This window comes from Schistocerca nitens, chromosome 9 (assembly GCF_023898315.1).
Source record: "Schistocerca nitens isolate TAMUIC-IGC-003100 chromosome 9, iqSchNite1.1, whole genome shotgun sequence".
Lineage (NCBI taxonomy): Eukaryota > Metazoa > Arthropoda > Insecta > Orthoptera > Acrididae > Schistocerca > Schistocerca nitens.
Window position 1 is genome coordinate 83,341,015 of NC_064622.1, and position 17,703 is coordinate 83,358,717.

Consider the following 17,703-nt stretch of genomic DNA (forward strand, 5'->3'; position numbering starts at 1 on the left):
AAAATTAAGATTTCAATACAGAAAGTAATTCACAAAATATAAAAGAAAATCTTGGTAGTATGATAGCTTCTGATGTAATTGACATTTATGTAAACTGGGCTGTGTGATAGTGTTGTTTAATTGTAATGGTACAGGCTGTTGATAATCAAAACTTAATGTTAGCCAAAGAGGCATAAAACCCTAACAACTACAGTGTTCACACATCATGCTCTTGTTGCAGTATTGGACATGAAGCTATGTTGTATATTGATTTGTATAGTCCGGCCTTCTATAGGTACCATCTGCAACACTAGTATTAGTGCCTAGTGAGCACCATTTGATTTGGCCCATCTTAATAATAGCTAAATTGTGATGCTTAACATGTGGCTGTTCTAATGGGTAAGTATCTATTTGGAGCAATTTTTGATATTGTGTAAAGAAATATAAAGGTAACTAGGGAGGCAAGCAGTAAGTCATTGGCAACACTGAGTAGCATAAATAAAAGCTTAAAACTCAATTTTTTTCTAAGCTGCAGCTCAGTTCCATAGCAGCAGACATTTTTAAAGTCTCCTCCACAGACATAGATGCGACATGTTCGTTATTAAAATTCCAACTCAAATGTGTCTCGGCACAGGAGCATCAGAAGCTATATAAAGATTGAAGTAATGGTGTTCCCCTTCACAAAGCAAAGTGTTACGAAGTATGTAGGTGCTGTTGAACTTCGAACTAAGAGGAACTGTAAATTTACAAAAAAACATGTCAAATGGCATAGTGATCACTTATTCATTGAAACAGAAATAAGAGGTGAAGATCTCAGTGTGGAACAAGTGATCTTATTAAAAAGTAGGAGACACTAGTTCCCTCGGAACACTCTCCTCACACATTTTCTGAAGCAGTGACTGAAACTAAAAATTAGTTTGATTCATTAAATTTACAACAGGTAAGATAGCTCTCGAAACAGCAAAGATCAAATGACTAAGGTCGCAGCCTGCGGGGGACTGTGACTGATTACTCCTATTCAGAAGGCCTGCTGAATTGAGGCAACAGTGGAAATGTTGCAGCTGTATCGGACCACTCCAAATGAATCTTTAAGCCACCTAATAACCATGGACAAATGCTGTATCACTATGACATGTCAGTGCCCTTCAAAGCCTATGCGTGCTGTACAGTGTCCATCCCTTAGTACAATGGGTCCAGAAAAGCTGTCACTTCCTCGCCTTTGATGGAGTCACTGTTATGTTTGAGTGGGTTTGTGGTCACATTGGTCTGACAGGAAACGAGGCTGCTGACACTGCTGCCAAGGCTGCAGTCCCTGTATCTCAGCCGTTAGTTCTTACATTTCCTCCAGTGATCTGTGTTGCCGTCCGGCAGCAGGTGGTGCCACTTTGGCATCATCACTGGTTCTCCCTTCATGGGAACAACCTCTGGGTTATTAAGCCTCTCCTAGCAGCTTGGACGACCTCTTGCCGCGAGATCATCATTTTAACTAGGTTACTTATTGGGCACTGTCGTCTTAGCCATCACCGTTTATTAAGTGGTGCTCTCCACAACTCCGTGCACATTGCGCTCAACTTTTGACTATCCGGCATTTCTTGGTGGAATGCCCTTTCTTAACCACTTAAATTCCTGTTTGTGTTTGCCATCTGAGTTATCGTCCGTTCTAGCAAACAATGCGCATTTTACTTTTTATCCATCTTAGCAATATGGCGAAGGCCACTTAATTTTTAGTTCTGGACTCCTGTTTCTCTCTGATGTATTTCATAGACCTTTCTCGACATCCCTGTTTTTAGCTGTCTTCACTTCTGTTGATTGTGATTGATGTGTAGTCCTTTTTAATTCCTCCCTTTGTCTTCACGTTCTACAGTTTTGACATGGAGCGTATGACCCCCAGTTGTTTTTGTGCTCTAAAAACAAGACACGAGACAAAAAAGCAAAGCAGGGAGTGGAAGCATGGATTTACTATCACTAAAATATGTGAAGTGCTAACTGTAACAATACGAGAGAAGGAAAGTTGCTACTGACCATATAGCGGAGATGCTGAGCCGCGATAGGCACAATAAAAAGATTCACACCATCACAACTTTTGGCCATTAAGGCCTTTGTCAGCAGTACACACACACACAACTAGCACACACATCTGCAGTCTCAGAGAACTGAAACTACACTGCGAGCAGCAGCACCAGTGCATGACGGGAGTGGTGGCTGGGTGGGGGTGAGGAGGAGGCTGGGGCAGGAAGGAGGGGTGATAGTATGGAGGGAGTGGCCTACAGTGAAGTGTTGCAGTTTAGACGGAGGGTAGGAGAGAAGGTGCGGAGGGGGGGAGGGGATAAGTAGCAGAAAGGAGAGAAATAAAAATGAAAATAAAAGAAATTACAAGACTGGGTGTGGCAGTGAAATGACGGCTGTCTAGTGCTGGATTGAAGGTGAGGACACCTTATTCACATTCCTCCAGACCCTCAACTACTACTCCCCCATTTGCTTCACCTGGTCCTACTCAGCCCAACAAGCAACCTTCCTAGATGTTGACCTCCGCCTCAGAGATGGCTACATCAGTACCTCCGTCCATATCAAACCTACTAACCTCCAGCAATACCTCCACTTCGCCAGCTGCCACCCGTTTCATACCAAGAAGTCCCTTCTGTATAGTCTAGCCACCCATGGTCGTCGCATCTGCAGTGACGAGCAGTCCCTCTCTAAATATGCCGAGGGTCTCACTGAAGTCTCCACTGACAGTAATTATCCTCCCATCCTTGTACAAAACAAATCTCCCATGCCTTATCTTTCCAGTCTCCCACCACCTCCCAAAATCCCACAGTCCGGCCACAGAGGAGCATTCGCTTCATAACTCAGTACCATCTGGGACTGGAGCATCTGAATTACATTCTCCACCAGGGTTTCGATTACCACACATCGTGCCCTGAAATGAGAAATGTCCTACCCACTATCCTTCCCACCCCCTCCTACCGTGGTATTCCGCCGTCCACCGAACCTACACAATATACTAGATCATCCTTACACAACCCCTGCTCCCAATCCCTCACCTCATGGCTCATACCCCTGTAATAGACCTAGATGCAAGACCTGTCCCATGCATCCTCCTACCACCACCTACTCCAGTCCGGTCACTAACATTACCTATCACATCAAAGGCAGGGTTACCTGTGAAACTAGTCATGTGATCTACAAGCTAAGCTGCAACCACTGTGCTGCATTCTATGTAGGCACGACAACCAACAAGCTGTCTGTCCGCATGAACGGCCACTGACAAACTGTGGCCAAAAAACAAGTGGATCACCCTGTTTGTGTGAATCTTTTTATTGTGCCTATCGCAGCTCAGCATCTCCGCTATATGTTGAGTAGCAACTTTCCTTCTCTCGTATTGTTACATTCCATCCTGGATTTTCCATTGAACACGCTGCCAAACGTGATACCCCTCATCTCAATGACTGCTTCACAGCCTGTGCCATGTGGATCCTTCCCACCAACACCAGCTTTTCTGAATTGTGCAGGTGGGAACTTTCCCTGCAATACATCCTACGCTCCCATAACCCTCCTGGCCTCAACCTTAAGTTAGTCATAGTCCTCACCCATCCAGCCCCCTCCCTGTTCCCATTCCAGCACTACACAGCTGTCATTTCACCGCCACACCCAGTCTTTTAATTTCTTTTATTTTTATTTCTCTCCTTTCCGCTAGTTACCCCCCTCCCCCCTCCGCACCTTCTCTCCTACCCTCCGTCTAAACTGCAACACTTGACTCTCTGCCGCTCCCACCATAGTATCCCCCCTGCCCCAGCTTCCTCCTTACCCCCACCCAGTCACCACTCCCATCATGCACTGGTGCTGCTGCTCGCAGTGTAGTTTCAGCTCTCAGAGATTGCGTGTGCGTGAGTGAGAGAGAGAGAGAGAGAGAGTGCGCGCGCACGCGTACATTTGTGTATGTGTGTCTACTGCTGACAAAGGCCTTAATGGCTGAAAGCTATGTTTGTGTGAATCTTTTTATTGTGCCTATCGCAGCTCAGCATCTCCGCTATATGTTGAGTAGCAACTTTCCTTCTCTCGTATTGTTACATTCCATCCTGGATTTTCCATTGTTTGAAGTGCTAACTGTCATTAAGCAAGGTGATGCATAGAAGTTTTTGAGACTGGGATGGTATATATTCAAACATAAATGGGCAGACACAATAAGGGCATACTACCGAAATATTTTGAAGATATTAAGGTAGATTGTTGCAACGAAGTATTCCAGGGAGCTAGTATGGGGAGGGGTGGGGGAGGTGATAATATCCCAGCTAATTCTGTGTTAGTCATATGCTGCTTGTTCAGGCTATCAGATTTTGCGCCATCCTTGTTTTTTCATGATAAGGCACCTAGTGCCATCTTTCTCTTTCCTTGGGTGAAGAAACTGTGCAGCATGCATTTGCAGACTGATCATGAGGTGGAACATTTTTCAACTGCCAGAATGCAGATGTCATCAACCAAAGTTCCTGCCATTGTTGGGAAAATGTTGACCATCACGAAGTTTCATTATCACAGGCCTACATTCATTGAGCTGTAATGTATGTACTTCCCAATACCTGATAGTATTACTAGAATTCTGAGGGAGCTCTGTTGTGAAGAAAGATTAGTAACTTCCTTAGTTACTTTTTATGCCAAAAATTTAAAAAAGGTTTATACTGCATTAATCTTCAGTCTGCCTTCACTTCTGTTCTTTCTTATGCATGAGATTTTCGTATTCTGACCAAAAACACTTCTAATTGCGGGTTTTTGCTACTACTGCACTGCCATGACTTGTATCTTTCTTCTCTCTCTCTCTCTCTCTCTCTCTCTCTCTCTCCTTCCCCCCCCCCCCCCACACACACACACATGAGCAACCTGTATACTTACAACAGGCAGCTTCAGTCGCCTCAGTATCGTACTTCAAAGTCTGTATCTATCACACTTCATTGCTCCATGGTTATGAAAGGGAGCATTAGTTGAGAAGTGAACGAAGAAAGGGTTATAACCTATCCCCATTTTATTCAATATGTACATTGAACACTCGGAACAGGAAACAAACGATAAACTTCGAAAGGAAATTAAAGTTCAGGTGGAAGTCAAACATCGTTCCACTTCATTAATACTTAAATCATCAGATCTTCCTCAATAACAACTTCACAGACATCCTGGGGAATGAAAAATAATTCATTCCACACTCTTACCCGATACCCGTGCCAGAGATGGTTCATACAATTACTTTAAATTGTGCCAGGATTACATTCCCCATTGCTTTAGATGTTTTTGTTTGTTACTTGGTGTGGCAGGTAGGTTAGAGAATTTAAAAAGGGAAATGGATAGGTTAAAGTTAGATATAGTGGGAATTAGCGAAGTTCGGTGGCAGGAGGGACAAGACTTTCGGTCAGGTGAATACAGGGTTATAAATACAAAATCAAATAGGGGCAATGCAGGAGTAGGTTCAATAATGAATAAAAAAATAGTTCGGGTAAGCTACTACAAACAACATAGTGAACGCATTATTGTAGCCAAGATAGACACGAAACCCACGCCTACGACAGTAGTAAAAGTGTATATGCCAACTAGCTCTGCAGATGATGAAGAAATGGAAGAAATGTATGATGAGATAAAAGAAATTATTCAGATAATGAAGGGAGACGAAAATTTAATAGTCATGGGTGACTGGAAATCGATAGTAGGAAAAGGAAGAGAAGGAAACGTAGTAGGTGAATATGGATTGGAGGTGAGAAATGAAAGAGGAAGCTGCCTGGTAGAATTTTGCACAGAGCACAACTTAATAATAGCAAACACTTGGTTCAAGAATTATAAAAGACAGTTGTATACATGGAAGAAGCCTGGAGATGCTGATAGGTTTCAGATTGATTATATAATGGTAAGACAAAGATTCAGGAACCAGGTTATAAATTGTAAGACATTTCCAGGGGTAGATGTGGACTCCGACCACAATCTATTGGTTATGAACTGTAGATTAAAACTGAAGAAACTGCAAAAAGGTGGGAATTTAAGGAGCTGGGACCTGGATTAACTGAAAGAAACAGATGTTGTACAGAGTTTCAGGGAGAGCATAAGGGAACAGTTGACAGGAATGGGGAAAGAAATACAGTAGAAGAAGAATGGGTAGCTTTGAGGGATGAAGTAGTGAAAGCAGCAGAGGATCAAGTAGGTAAAAAGACGAGGGGTAGTAGAAATCCTTGGATGACAGAAGTAGTATTGAATTTAGTTGATGAAAGGAGAAAATATAAAAATGCAGTAAATGAAGCAGGCAAAAAGGTATACAAACTTCTCAAAAATGAGATCGACAGGAAGTGCAAAATGGCTAAACAGGGATGGCTAGAGGACAAATGTAAGGATGTAGAGGCTTATCTCACTAGGGGGTAAGATAGATACTGCCTACAATAAAATCAAAGATACGTTTGGAGAAAAGAGAACCACTTGCATGAATATCAAGAGCTGAGATGGAAACCCAGTTCTAAGTAAAGAAGGGAAAGCAGAAAGGTGGAAGGAGTATATAGAGAGACTATACAAAGGCGATGTTATAGAAAGAGAAGAGGATGTAGATGAAGATGAAATGGGAGATATGATACTGCGTGAAGAATTTGATACAGCACTGAAAGACCTAAGTTGAAGAAACAAGGCCCCTGGAGTAGACAACATTCCATTAGAACTACTGACAGCCTTGGGAGAGCCAGCCCTGACAAAACTTTATCATCTGGTGAGCAAAATGTACGAGACAGGTGAAATACCCTCAGACTCCAAGAAGAATATAATAATTCCAATCCCAAAGAAAACAGGTGTTGACAGATGTGAAAATTACCGAACTATCAGTTTAATAAGTCACAGCTGCAAAATACTAACATGAATTCTTTACAGACGAATGGAAAAACTGGTAGAAGCCGGCCTCGGGAAAGATCAGTTTGGATTCCGTAGAAATAAGGGAACACATGAGGCAATACTGACCCTATGACTTATCTTAGAAGCTAGATTAAGGAAAGGCAAACCTACGTTTCTAGCAATGGAGAAGAAATAAAAACTTTGAGGTTTGCCAATGAGATTGTAATTCTGTCAGACAGCGAAGGACCTGGAAGAGCAATTGAACGGAATGGAGAGTGTCTTGAAGGGAGGATAGAAGATGAACATCAACAAAAGCAAACAAAGATAATGGAGTGTAGTCGAATTAAATCGCGTGATGCTGAGAAAATTAGATTAGGAAATGACACTTTAAAGTAGTAAAGGAGTTTTGCTATTTGGGGAGCAAAATAACTGATGATGGTCGAAGTAGAGAGGATATAAAATGTAGACTGGCAATGGCAAGGAAAGTCTCTCTGAAGAAGAGAAATTTGTTAACATAAAGTATAGATTTAAGTGTCGGGAAGTAGTTTCTGAAAGTATTTGTATGGAGTGTAGCCACGTATGGAAGTGAAACATGGAATAGATGCTTTCGAAATGTGGTGCTACAGAAGAATGCTGAAGATTTGATGGGTAGATCACACAACTAATGAGGAGGTATTGAATAGAATTGGGGAAAAGAGGAGTTTGTGGCACAATTTGACTAGAGGAAGGGATCGGGTGGTAGGACATGTTCTGAGGCATCAAGGGATCACCAATTTAGTATTGGAGGGCAGCGTGGAGGGTAAAAATCGTAGAGGGAGACCAAGAGATGAATACACTAAGCAGAATCAGAAGGATGTAGGCTGCTGTAGGTACTGGGAGATGAAGAAGCTTGCACAGGATAGAGTAGCATGGAGAGCTGCATCAAACCAGTCTCAGGACTGAAGACAACAACAACAACTACTACTACTTTGATGCATGTCTTTCTACTTCACTCTGCTGCTCATATTTTTAATTCTGTCAAAAAACCTGTTTTTCTATTAATGATAGCCAAACTTGGCGTACAGTGTTTCTTACTTCTTGATTCTGGCAGTTGTTTTGTTTAAAAAGTTGCCAAGGCATTTTAAGTTCTACAAAACTCATTTGAAAGTACAGTTTCTTCCATCATTGTGGGCAAAACTAACAGCATATATGAAATCATTTGTGGAGTGAAATGCTAGACTATTTACTATTTTGCCATACCTGAATTGCAGGTAAGAGCAATGGATCAAGCCATGTCTCTGATATCTGAAGATGTGGCTAAGTCTGCTGGGGAAGTTGTTTATATCAAACATAAGTTGTGGGAACTTCATTAATACTGCCTGTTACCATACTGTTGATTAAGGATAGATGAAATGCCCTCTATTAACAAGATTAAAATTTCATTGCATGACTTCCCTGTATTTCAGAAACCACTGTAGCAACGGATATGAATCTTCCGCAGAACATTAAAAGTTATGTTCTTAGTGTATTGAACAGAAGTAATTGCAGTTCAGCCATTGGTTTGGGAAATACAATATTTTAATCAATTTTGTGTAATTTTTTTGTGCCTTTTCAAAATAATTTCAATTGTATTTGTTTCTATTTCAGTTCAGTAGACTCAGTATACATATGTTGCAACTCCCTGAAAATCTGACTGTTTCAAATGACTGAAGCTTCCTTAATATACATGGTGGTTGTTAGTAAATTTACACTACTTGAGGCAGTGTGGGCGGGAAACTATTTACCATTTGGGTACCCAGCTTCATAGGAATAATCTCCAGACTGTGTGCTGCTGGATTCACATTGTTGGTAGTGTTACTGTCATGATTTGCTGCCAGTACTGGTCTGTTGAAGTAGGGTTGAAACACTAGCATCATGTGCATTACAGGTGCAGGTAGTCAAAGAGTCTGAACAAGGTGAGCAGTGCTTTACTTATAAAGCTGTTGTGTCAAATCAGCAATAGTGCTGCTTCTGCTGCCGTACATGAATATCAATGCATTAAAGGAAAATAAAGAGGGTTCTCTTTCCGCACAGAAGTTGAAGAAAGATTTTGAAGTTCAAATTAACTGGCAATTTGGGAATTCCGCATGGGAGAGGCATATGGCCAATTGCACCACAAATTTTTAAAGAAGTTACTGTTGACATGGCAGAGAATACTGGATGCAATGTGCAATCACAAAGCAGTGCGTGAACTGTCACGACAGCTAAACATTCCATGGTCCAATGTTTGAAAAGTGCTGTGAACAGTTGTGAAATGGTGCAGTTCCTGGCTGTCATAACATTGTGAGCAATGTTTCTAATCTGGTATGCAGTTAATTGATAGCCTCCCATGTGGAAATTAAAATGTTACTTTTGGTGATTTATATGTTACTTTTCTACCGCGTGTCCTTACGGTTGTTTCCACTAAGTTTTTGTCCTATGACTGCTTGTTTTTCATGGGGACCAGTTTCAACTACTGGAGTTTTAATTATAATCATCCTGTATGTCTTATTTTTAATCACTCATAAGCTGGGCCACATCTTATATCGTCCTCTTGATCATTTAGTACGGATAAATTCTAATCATATACTGAGATGGTATCTGTTCTTTTGGACATGTCCGAAAGAACAGATACCATCGGTGATCATGCAGCTCGTTAGAATGAAATTACTATGAAATGAACACCCTTAGGTGCTTACAGGCATTGACATACGTCAACGGGGACAGATGAAAATGTGTTCCCCGACTGGGACTCGAACCCAGGATCTCCCAGCACATCTTGGCACAGTGTTACACCGTCCGGGTTATCTGGATACTTCCCACCAACACCAACCTATCCGAACTCCAGAGATGGGAACTTGCTCTTCAATATATCCTCTCTTCCCATTACCCACCAGGCCTCAATCTCCGCTAATTTCAAGTTGCCGCCACTCATACCTCACCTGTCATTCAACAACATCTTTGCCTCTGCACTTCCGCCTCGACTGACATCTCTGCCCAAACTCTTTGTCTTTAAATGTGTCTGCTTGTGTGTGTGCGTGCGAGTGCGTGCCCGTCCTTTTTTCCCCCTAAGGTGGGTCTTTTCGCTCCCGGGATCGGAGTGACTCCTTGCCCTCTCCCTTAGGACCCGCATCCTTTCGTCTTTCCCTCTCCTTCCCTATTTCCTGATGGGGCGGCAGTTTGTTGCGAGGGCTTGAATTTTGTGTGCGTGTTTGTGTTTGTTTGTGTGTCTATCGGCCTGCCAGCGCTTTCGTTTGGTGGGTCGCATCATCTTAAGGAAACATTCCACGTGGGAAAAATTATATATAAAAACAAAGATGAGGTGACTTACCGAACGAAAGCGCTGGCAGGCCGATAGACACACAAACAAACACAAACATACACAGATGATGTGACTTGCCGAGCGGGGGTGCTGGTGGGTCGATGGACACGCGGGCAAGCACGGGCATGCACACAGGGTTCAGGCTTTCGCGGCGGACTGTTGCCTCGTCCGTCCGCACATGTGCAGACACGGGCAGGCATTTGTAAAGGCAAAGAGTTTGCTTTTCCAGATGTCTGCTTGTGTCTGTGTGTGTGCGGATGGATACGTGTGTGTGTGCGCGCGCGAGTGTATACCTGTCCTTTTTTCCCCCTAAGGTAAGTCTTTCCGCTCCTGGGATTGGAATGACTCCTTACCCTCTCCCTTAAAATCCACACCCTTTCGTCTTTCCCTCTCCTTCCCTCTTTCCTGATGAGGCAACAGTTTGTTGCGAAAGCTTGAATTTTGTGTTTGTTTGTGTGTCCATCGACCTGCCAGCGCTTTCGTTCGGTAAGTCACATAATCTTTGTTTTTTTATATATATATGGCTCACCAGTTCTGATGCAGTTTACTCCACACATAATTCCCGTATGCGGTAGCACTTTCACCCTACCAATATTCCTATCATTAAAAGCATCAAGTGTCTTCCTAGCCACAAACATTTTTCCGACATGTGATTCCATACGAGATGGACTCATTTGGATTCAGTCTGCCTGCGTAGACACTTTCAGGATGTGCCATGTCTCTGTAAATGGGCTTTGACTTCTTTGACTGTTTCTGAGACCAAATGTTCATGGCCATATGAAGTATTTGAGTATTGGCCATTGATATACCTGCATCATGAATCTAATTGGGGAAGGCAAAGTTGGTATATTAGTTTGTGTTAAGTTTATGAAAGAAGGTAGCCCATATTGCCTACCTCATTCTGAACAAATTATAATTATTCCTAATAGACATCCCATAGTATTGTTGAAATTGATAAATTCTGACACAGTAGAGCCCATACGGTTTCATCATTGTAAAGTTTCTTGTTTCTCTGACTTAGTTTCAACTTCCTCAGCGTAGTGCCCATTACCTTGTGGATGTGATGAACTTATTTCAGTTTTGTGATAAGAATTTCACCAGAAAACCGCTGCTACTACACTGTTGTATGCTTTAGAGTCCCCCCAAATCACCTAGGAACTTAAAGTAACACTATTTTCATTTGTGGGTCAATCAAAAATTCCAGTAGGTGCAGAAGCCCCCATTCCACCACTCATTCCTTCATAGTTCCTCTCAAAGATGTTCTGCTTAGTTCTTTAACATTCATAACAATGTTTTGTACAATCTGAAAGTAGATTATCTTTTGGGTATCCACACTGGTCAGTGTACCAACAGAATTCTTAGAACTTCTACGTACAGCGTGAGTTTATATTACGGAAAGCTGTTTTCGACAGTCCTATCAATAAGAGCAGTGTAATGTTGCCTTTGTAATACTGCAATCCACAGCTTTCCATATAAAAAGTTAGTGAATTCATTTGATAAGTAATGGACATAATATTTTTAACATTTTAACAGGTGCAGACATATAAAAAAGGAATAAAATACTTCATAAAGTTTGCGATGTACATAGTATTTAATAAAGCAAATTGCATATCTTATAATGGAATAAAAATGTGAAAATGTCAGATTTCTGTTCTAACTCCCATTAAACTGTGAAACTAATGTTCTCACCTTTACATCAGTTTTTTAATCACAGGAATCAACAGGACAAGTAGGGAAGTTGAGATTTACTCCAACAAACAGGGGAGTAGTGAGTGAAGTGGCGAGACAGTGAAATTTTACCACATTTTCCTTGCTACCACCAACAGTTTCCCATACAAGGAAATGTCTGAATATTTGTGGCATTCTGATGCTGTGGTTTATATTACAACTAATTTTCACTAATTTCTCCTGCGAAGTGTAAAGTGATGCTGATGATTGTACTTTACTGTTTGTTGCAAGATACAAAATCTTGTAGGTCTGATATACATATCACTGGCAATACATTTGTTGTTTGCAAGTCTTGTGAAAATATTTTGCTGAAACGGAAAAAAATATGGTCCATGTTTTCTTAATGTAAAATTGTTTAAAATGTAAAATCATTTGTAGGGATCCAAGCCACCGTGAAGTGCAGTCAAGACGAATTGGCAGTGGTCGTATTGTCACTAGAGATGTCTGGGACTTCCGTTTAGATAAAGAGCAAGACCAGAGTTCCAGTGAGTTTGGCTTTCAGCGAAATAGTACATCTTCAAGAGATGAGAGGTATGCTGTGAAATTTAGCCAGTGGTTGTTAGTTTATGGTGAAAATTTTTATAAGTCTTGTATTTTAAATTCTGAAGATATTATAATTAGCTTCCTTTTCATTCTGTATTTTATAGAGCAGTATTACAGCTTGTGGATAATTGATAGCTTGTCTCAATTTTGTTTGTCCTACAAGTTGCATAAAATTGTTCAGCATTAAATTATTAAAACTAAATCATGATAAATTGTCTGTCACATTATAACTGTGACATAACGTGTCATTCCTTCCTCTCATTACAGATTAGTTGCTACTCTTAATCCTCATTTGAATTGAAGCAAACATGCACCAGTGAACAAGAATCCCATGGTGTAAAAGCTAGGCACGTGTGAGCAAGCAGCATTGCCGCGTTAGATTCGCATTCACTTCTGTTAACACGTGTTCCACTGGTTGGCGGTCATCTAATGAACCAACAAAGGAGGTTCGCGTCTTCTATGCTGCTGTGTTAGCAGCACGGAAAGCTCCTCTCTGCTATCTTGTCTTGCTGTTATGAGTTCTGAGAGAGGGAATGGTCCAAAGAGAGTGTAATATTGTTGGTAAAAGAACATGGATACCATATGTGATTCAGATTGACTGAACAAATGCCGAAGGAATGGGAATGATTCATAGAAAACTGATGGAGCACTCGGATGTCCTACTGGTGATGGGAGATAAAAGATAAATTTATTAGATGCTTGTATGAGGTGGGAACAGAGTGAAGAAGCAAAAGATTTGTTATAATTCTTTTTTTAAATGAAGTGCGATAAGTTCCCTTGAAAGTAAAGGAGTCTCAGTATGTAGCTATTATACTGATTAAAAGTAAAAGCATATAAAAGACCTAATCATTCTTGTTGCTTATTTTCATGGTAAGGGTAGTTACATGGTGGGGTAAATCATTATGTTAAATATTGATGTAATGAAAGAAACTAAAATAAAAATAATTTACCCTCAACCACACCATCTGCTCTCTAACAAGCTGTGCAGCAGATTTTATCTGACAGGTCATATTTCTAATTTCATTATTAATATTTTATTCACCTATTCCTAACACATACTTAAATAAAATCATGTAAGTGCTTCACTCGTCATACAAGGTATCGCAAACTATTTTATTGAGCAGGTACTGAAATGGGAAATGATCACCTAAAGCTTTCCAGTTGCTAGTAATGAGTACAAATGCTAGCCCCTCTTCCAGTTACGTTAATTTTTGATAATTAGTGTCCTTTTAAACTTCCTCCTGAGTTGTAATGAGAAACCAGTTAAGTGTCAAGAGACATATGTATAAAGTTCAGACTAATGCAAGGGAATGCTGGAGTAGCATTTTAGTGTTAAAAAGTACACAAGATCCACACATTTCATGTTTACATACTGCAAACTGAGAAATGTAGATTCTTCCTTTCCCATACCAGTTTGCTTACTTCATCTAAAATAGTGCACTCACCATGCAAAATAATCCTCTGTTTTGCAGCATTCTTCTAATTTGTGTCGTATCCTGTGTGTTCATTATTAGTGCAAAATAGTAATACAGAGCTCATAGGTAATGTTTCTAGAGTTGTCTTCAGTTCCCTGTAGTGTAAATGCTTATGCGCGTGCACACACACACACACACACACACACACACACACACACACGCACACGCACACGCACAGTGAATCATAGTGAACACTAGGTAATTAGATGCTAGTGCACACTGTTTCCAGTGTGAAAGGGGCTTTAAATTCCTTTGGAGTTTTTATTACAAAATTTGGTGTTGTATTGGTGTTCATTCTAAAGTTTGTTTCATATAAGTTTAATTTCAGGTTTGACCGTCGATCATTTGGAAGAGATTTTGATCGTGATAAAGACAAGTCCAGGGGGGAAAGGAACCGTTACAATGACAAGAGGAGAGCTTACAGTGACAGCAAAGAAGAAGAACCAGAGTGGTTCTCAGGTACTCTTCTGTGAAAATTTAGTAGTGTGTATTAAAGAATTAAATGGTACGTGAGGCCCTGATTTACTTCATGTACCCTGAAATGATAAAAGAATAATCAGTGCCCATTTCATTTCAGGTGGACCAACTTCGCAGAATGATAAAATAGACCTTGGAGGATTTGGAGATTTTTGTGACGATGGCAATCTCGGAAGACCAACAAGAAAGAGTGCTTCACAAAAATCTGGAAAGAGTAAGAAATGAAAACTGTTCCTTGTAAGAAAATATATCTGGTGCAACTCAGTGTATGACTTGCATGCCAATTTCACACTTGACTTCATAGCTACAGGCATCATTGAACTGAATAAGTGTATCATGTTGTTGCACTGAATACTGGATAAATATAATACACACTCAGTAGCAGTTGAATTGCACATACTTACATGTGCAGCCTCTAAATACTGCGATGACAATAGTGATGTATTGTGGTACTAAATTAGGCAGCAGAAACATACAGAAGCTACCCCGATCAGACCACTCAATTACTGCCCACAGCTTGGAGTAGGGTAGATGTGAATCAAGGAAAGCCCATCTTTAGGGATCCCTGTTAGGATTATGAGCAGACAACCCTGCAGGGCTACAGAGGACCCTCATGTTACTGAGCTGAGGAAATTTCTATTCTGACATAGAACAATGGAATGGTGCATTGATCTATTCGCAAAAATCTGCAGGGTGCACTAGATTTACAAATTATTGTATAGTAGGTTTCTGCATTGTCAATGGCGTTCTGAGACAATGGCAGAGTTATCAGGAAGCACAATTTCATCCCATGTGTATACTATCTGCAATAGAATACTACTACCTGTCTGTATGGTACCGTATTGAAAAGTTGAATGCATTACCTCCTGGTTGCTGATGTACTCATACCCTGACGTCACTGTACCGTGACTCATCAGAAATGACCATTTTCTGTCCTTTGTGTCAAATGATCACTGCCACACCTGCAGCCTTTAAGTGGTGAGCAGCAATGTGCACATAGCAAAGTGTTCATTCTGAATGGTGTGGCTACTCACCTGTTACTGTCATAAAACATTGGAATGAGCTGTTGTGTGCACAATAGGGGTTTTGGAAAAGTTGCTCCTCGTTGGATGTTCCCACAGTATCTTCAGGAACTACTACTCACATCCAGACGGAGAAGCATTCTCCTTCAGTATCTACCAGGGACAAGACACTCTCAGGATCCCTCGTGGGAGGCAATCCCTCGGACTGGAGGCATTACAGCAAATGATGACTGAAGGAGCTTTGGCCTGTGGGTTGCAGGCTGTCTGTTCGTCTGTCCCTGTGCTCAATGCAGATAGCCCCTTTAACAAACCTTTCCCATCAAATCTGCAGAGGAGGAGGAGGATTGGTACAAGGCTCCTTAAGTGCCCCCCGTCATCAGATCTCCCCTCACAGTTGAATTCTGAGCCGATGTTTGTGGAGATGGTTCCATCCCCACTGGTGGCAGGCAGTGATCTTGTGACATAACTGATCCTCGTGGCACCTTCACACCTAACTTGGCCACCAGTCACGCAATCAGTGTTACTCTAAGGGATACTGCTGCCACCTGACAGTACTAAACCACCTTGCTTCCTATTCTGTGGTTTGCATTGCTTTCAAAGAAAAGCACTTAACTGATGACCATTCTCTAATGCTCTATGGTAATTGTGTGTTCTGCCAGAACCATACTGTTCTCAAGAGAGTATCTGGTTCATAGAGATGTCGTCAGTGAACGGATTTCCCTTTGTACCTCGTTGAAGGCAGTAGCGGTGCAGGAGCAAAAGGCATAAATTCCCATTTCCAAAATTTATCTACCTCCAGGCAGACCAATAATGTTGAATTGACCACATCAATTGGACAACTTCCCCACTCCCTCTCCTTTTCTCCTGTTTGGGGACTTCAACACACACCATCTCCCATGGAACAACACTTTGTCTGGCAGAAGCCTTCTACAGGTAAATGACCAGCTTCTCACAGACATGACCTGTGCACTTCAATTATGGTTCTCCTGCCTACTTCAGTGCCACCCATTGGTACCTTTTCAGCTGTTGATCTAACAGTCTCGTCCCCTAATCTTAGGCTTTGCTACATGGATCACTACACGACAACCTCTTTGGCAGTGACCACTTTCCAGTGACCCCTGGGTGTTCTCTTGCTGTTGACTGACAGACACAGACCACAGACTATGAAGTTCGGCACTTCACAAAACCAACTGGTCTGCTGCTACATTCGCCACCTCTGTCATATTGTACTGATGTTATGCAAAGCTTATGACGTAATCATCCACGTCATTGGAACTGCTGTTCCCCTTTCTACAAGTCCCCTCCAACTGTTGGGTGCAGTGGACCAAAGACCTTTTAACAGCTGTTCAGGATTGCCAACAAGCACTGTAACAGTTCAAACCACATCCTTCGCCGACCATTCTTATCACTTGAGCTCCAGAAAGTCAGTTCATCAGGAATTCATTGAAGGGCTTGGCCCTGGGGAGCACAACGGCTTAACCAATTTAACAGTGATGGCAAAATGTATCAGGCTAACACAATGGTTTTCAACTTTTTAACAGATTCCTTAGAGAGAGCTGACAAATTTAAGCAAATACACAGGCCAACAAAAGATCCAGCTGACTAGGGAAAATGACACCAAAAGGGATCAAAGCCAAAAGGCAAAAAAATAAGCAAACTCTGAAAAGAATTAGGCCCACACAAACAATTGAAGAAAAAACTTAGGCAGAAATCATTGTGCCACAGAGCAGCTTCACCTGAGGTAATAGCAGCAGCAAATCTCAAATGCCGGCCAGTAATACAGTACTGCCGGTATGCTCATTCTTCTCGGGCTGAGCCAGTTGCACACAGACGGCAGAAACACTAGCTTAACCATCAGGCAACAGCAGGTCACTCGTAAAATCAGTGTCATCTAAGAAGAAGATTCCTACAAACAGGTCAATTAGTACAATAACACACTTTCACCAGATAGCTGCCTCAACAAGCAATCCAGAATAAGGTAAAACCGCAGCCAGCAAATGGTGATTAACAGTCAAAACTAAGAATTTCAAGAATAGTAAAATTCAAACACTGGCAAGAACCAAGAATAAGTGTATTGATATAATAAAGGCACAAACATAGTTTAAGTAGACTTTCAATAACTATTTTGAACTTTCTTTCTGGATTTAAATCATGGTTCTATTAATAATTTAACCATCAGATGCCAGTACAAGACACACACAGACCAAATTGGGTGCCAATGTAGGAAATTTCACTGCTCTCTGGCAGCACATCTGGTATACTAACAGACATGGCCAGATCGGACTAAGACATAAAAGAGCACATTAACACTATGCCA

General features: G+C 41.4%; 1 protein-coding gene across 2 annotated transcripts in view; it reads left to right on the top strand.

Moving 5' to 3' along the window:
* Positions 1–17,703, top strand: part of LOC126203247 (eukaryotic translation initiation factor 4E transporter) — a 282,811-nt gene that overhangs the window by 108,756 nt on the left and 156,352 nt on the right. For both annotated transcript variants that reach the window (XM_049937501.1, XM_049937502.1), the window contains exons 6-8: positions 12,248–12,400; positions 14,216–14,346; positions 14,465–14,578. In XM_049937501.1, the coding sequence (XP_049793458.1) occupies positions 12,248–12,400; positions 14,216–14,346; positions 14,465–14,578 (398 nt within the window). The remainder of the gene's footprint in view (positions 1–12,247; positions 12,401–14,215; positions 14,347–14,464; positions 14,579–17,703) is intronic.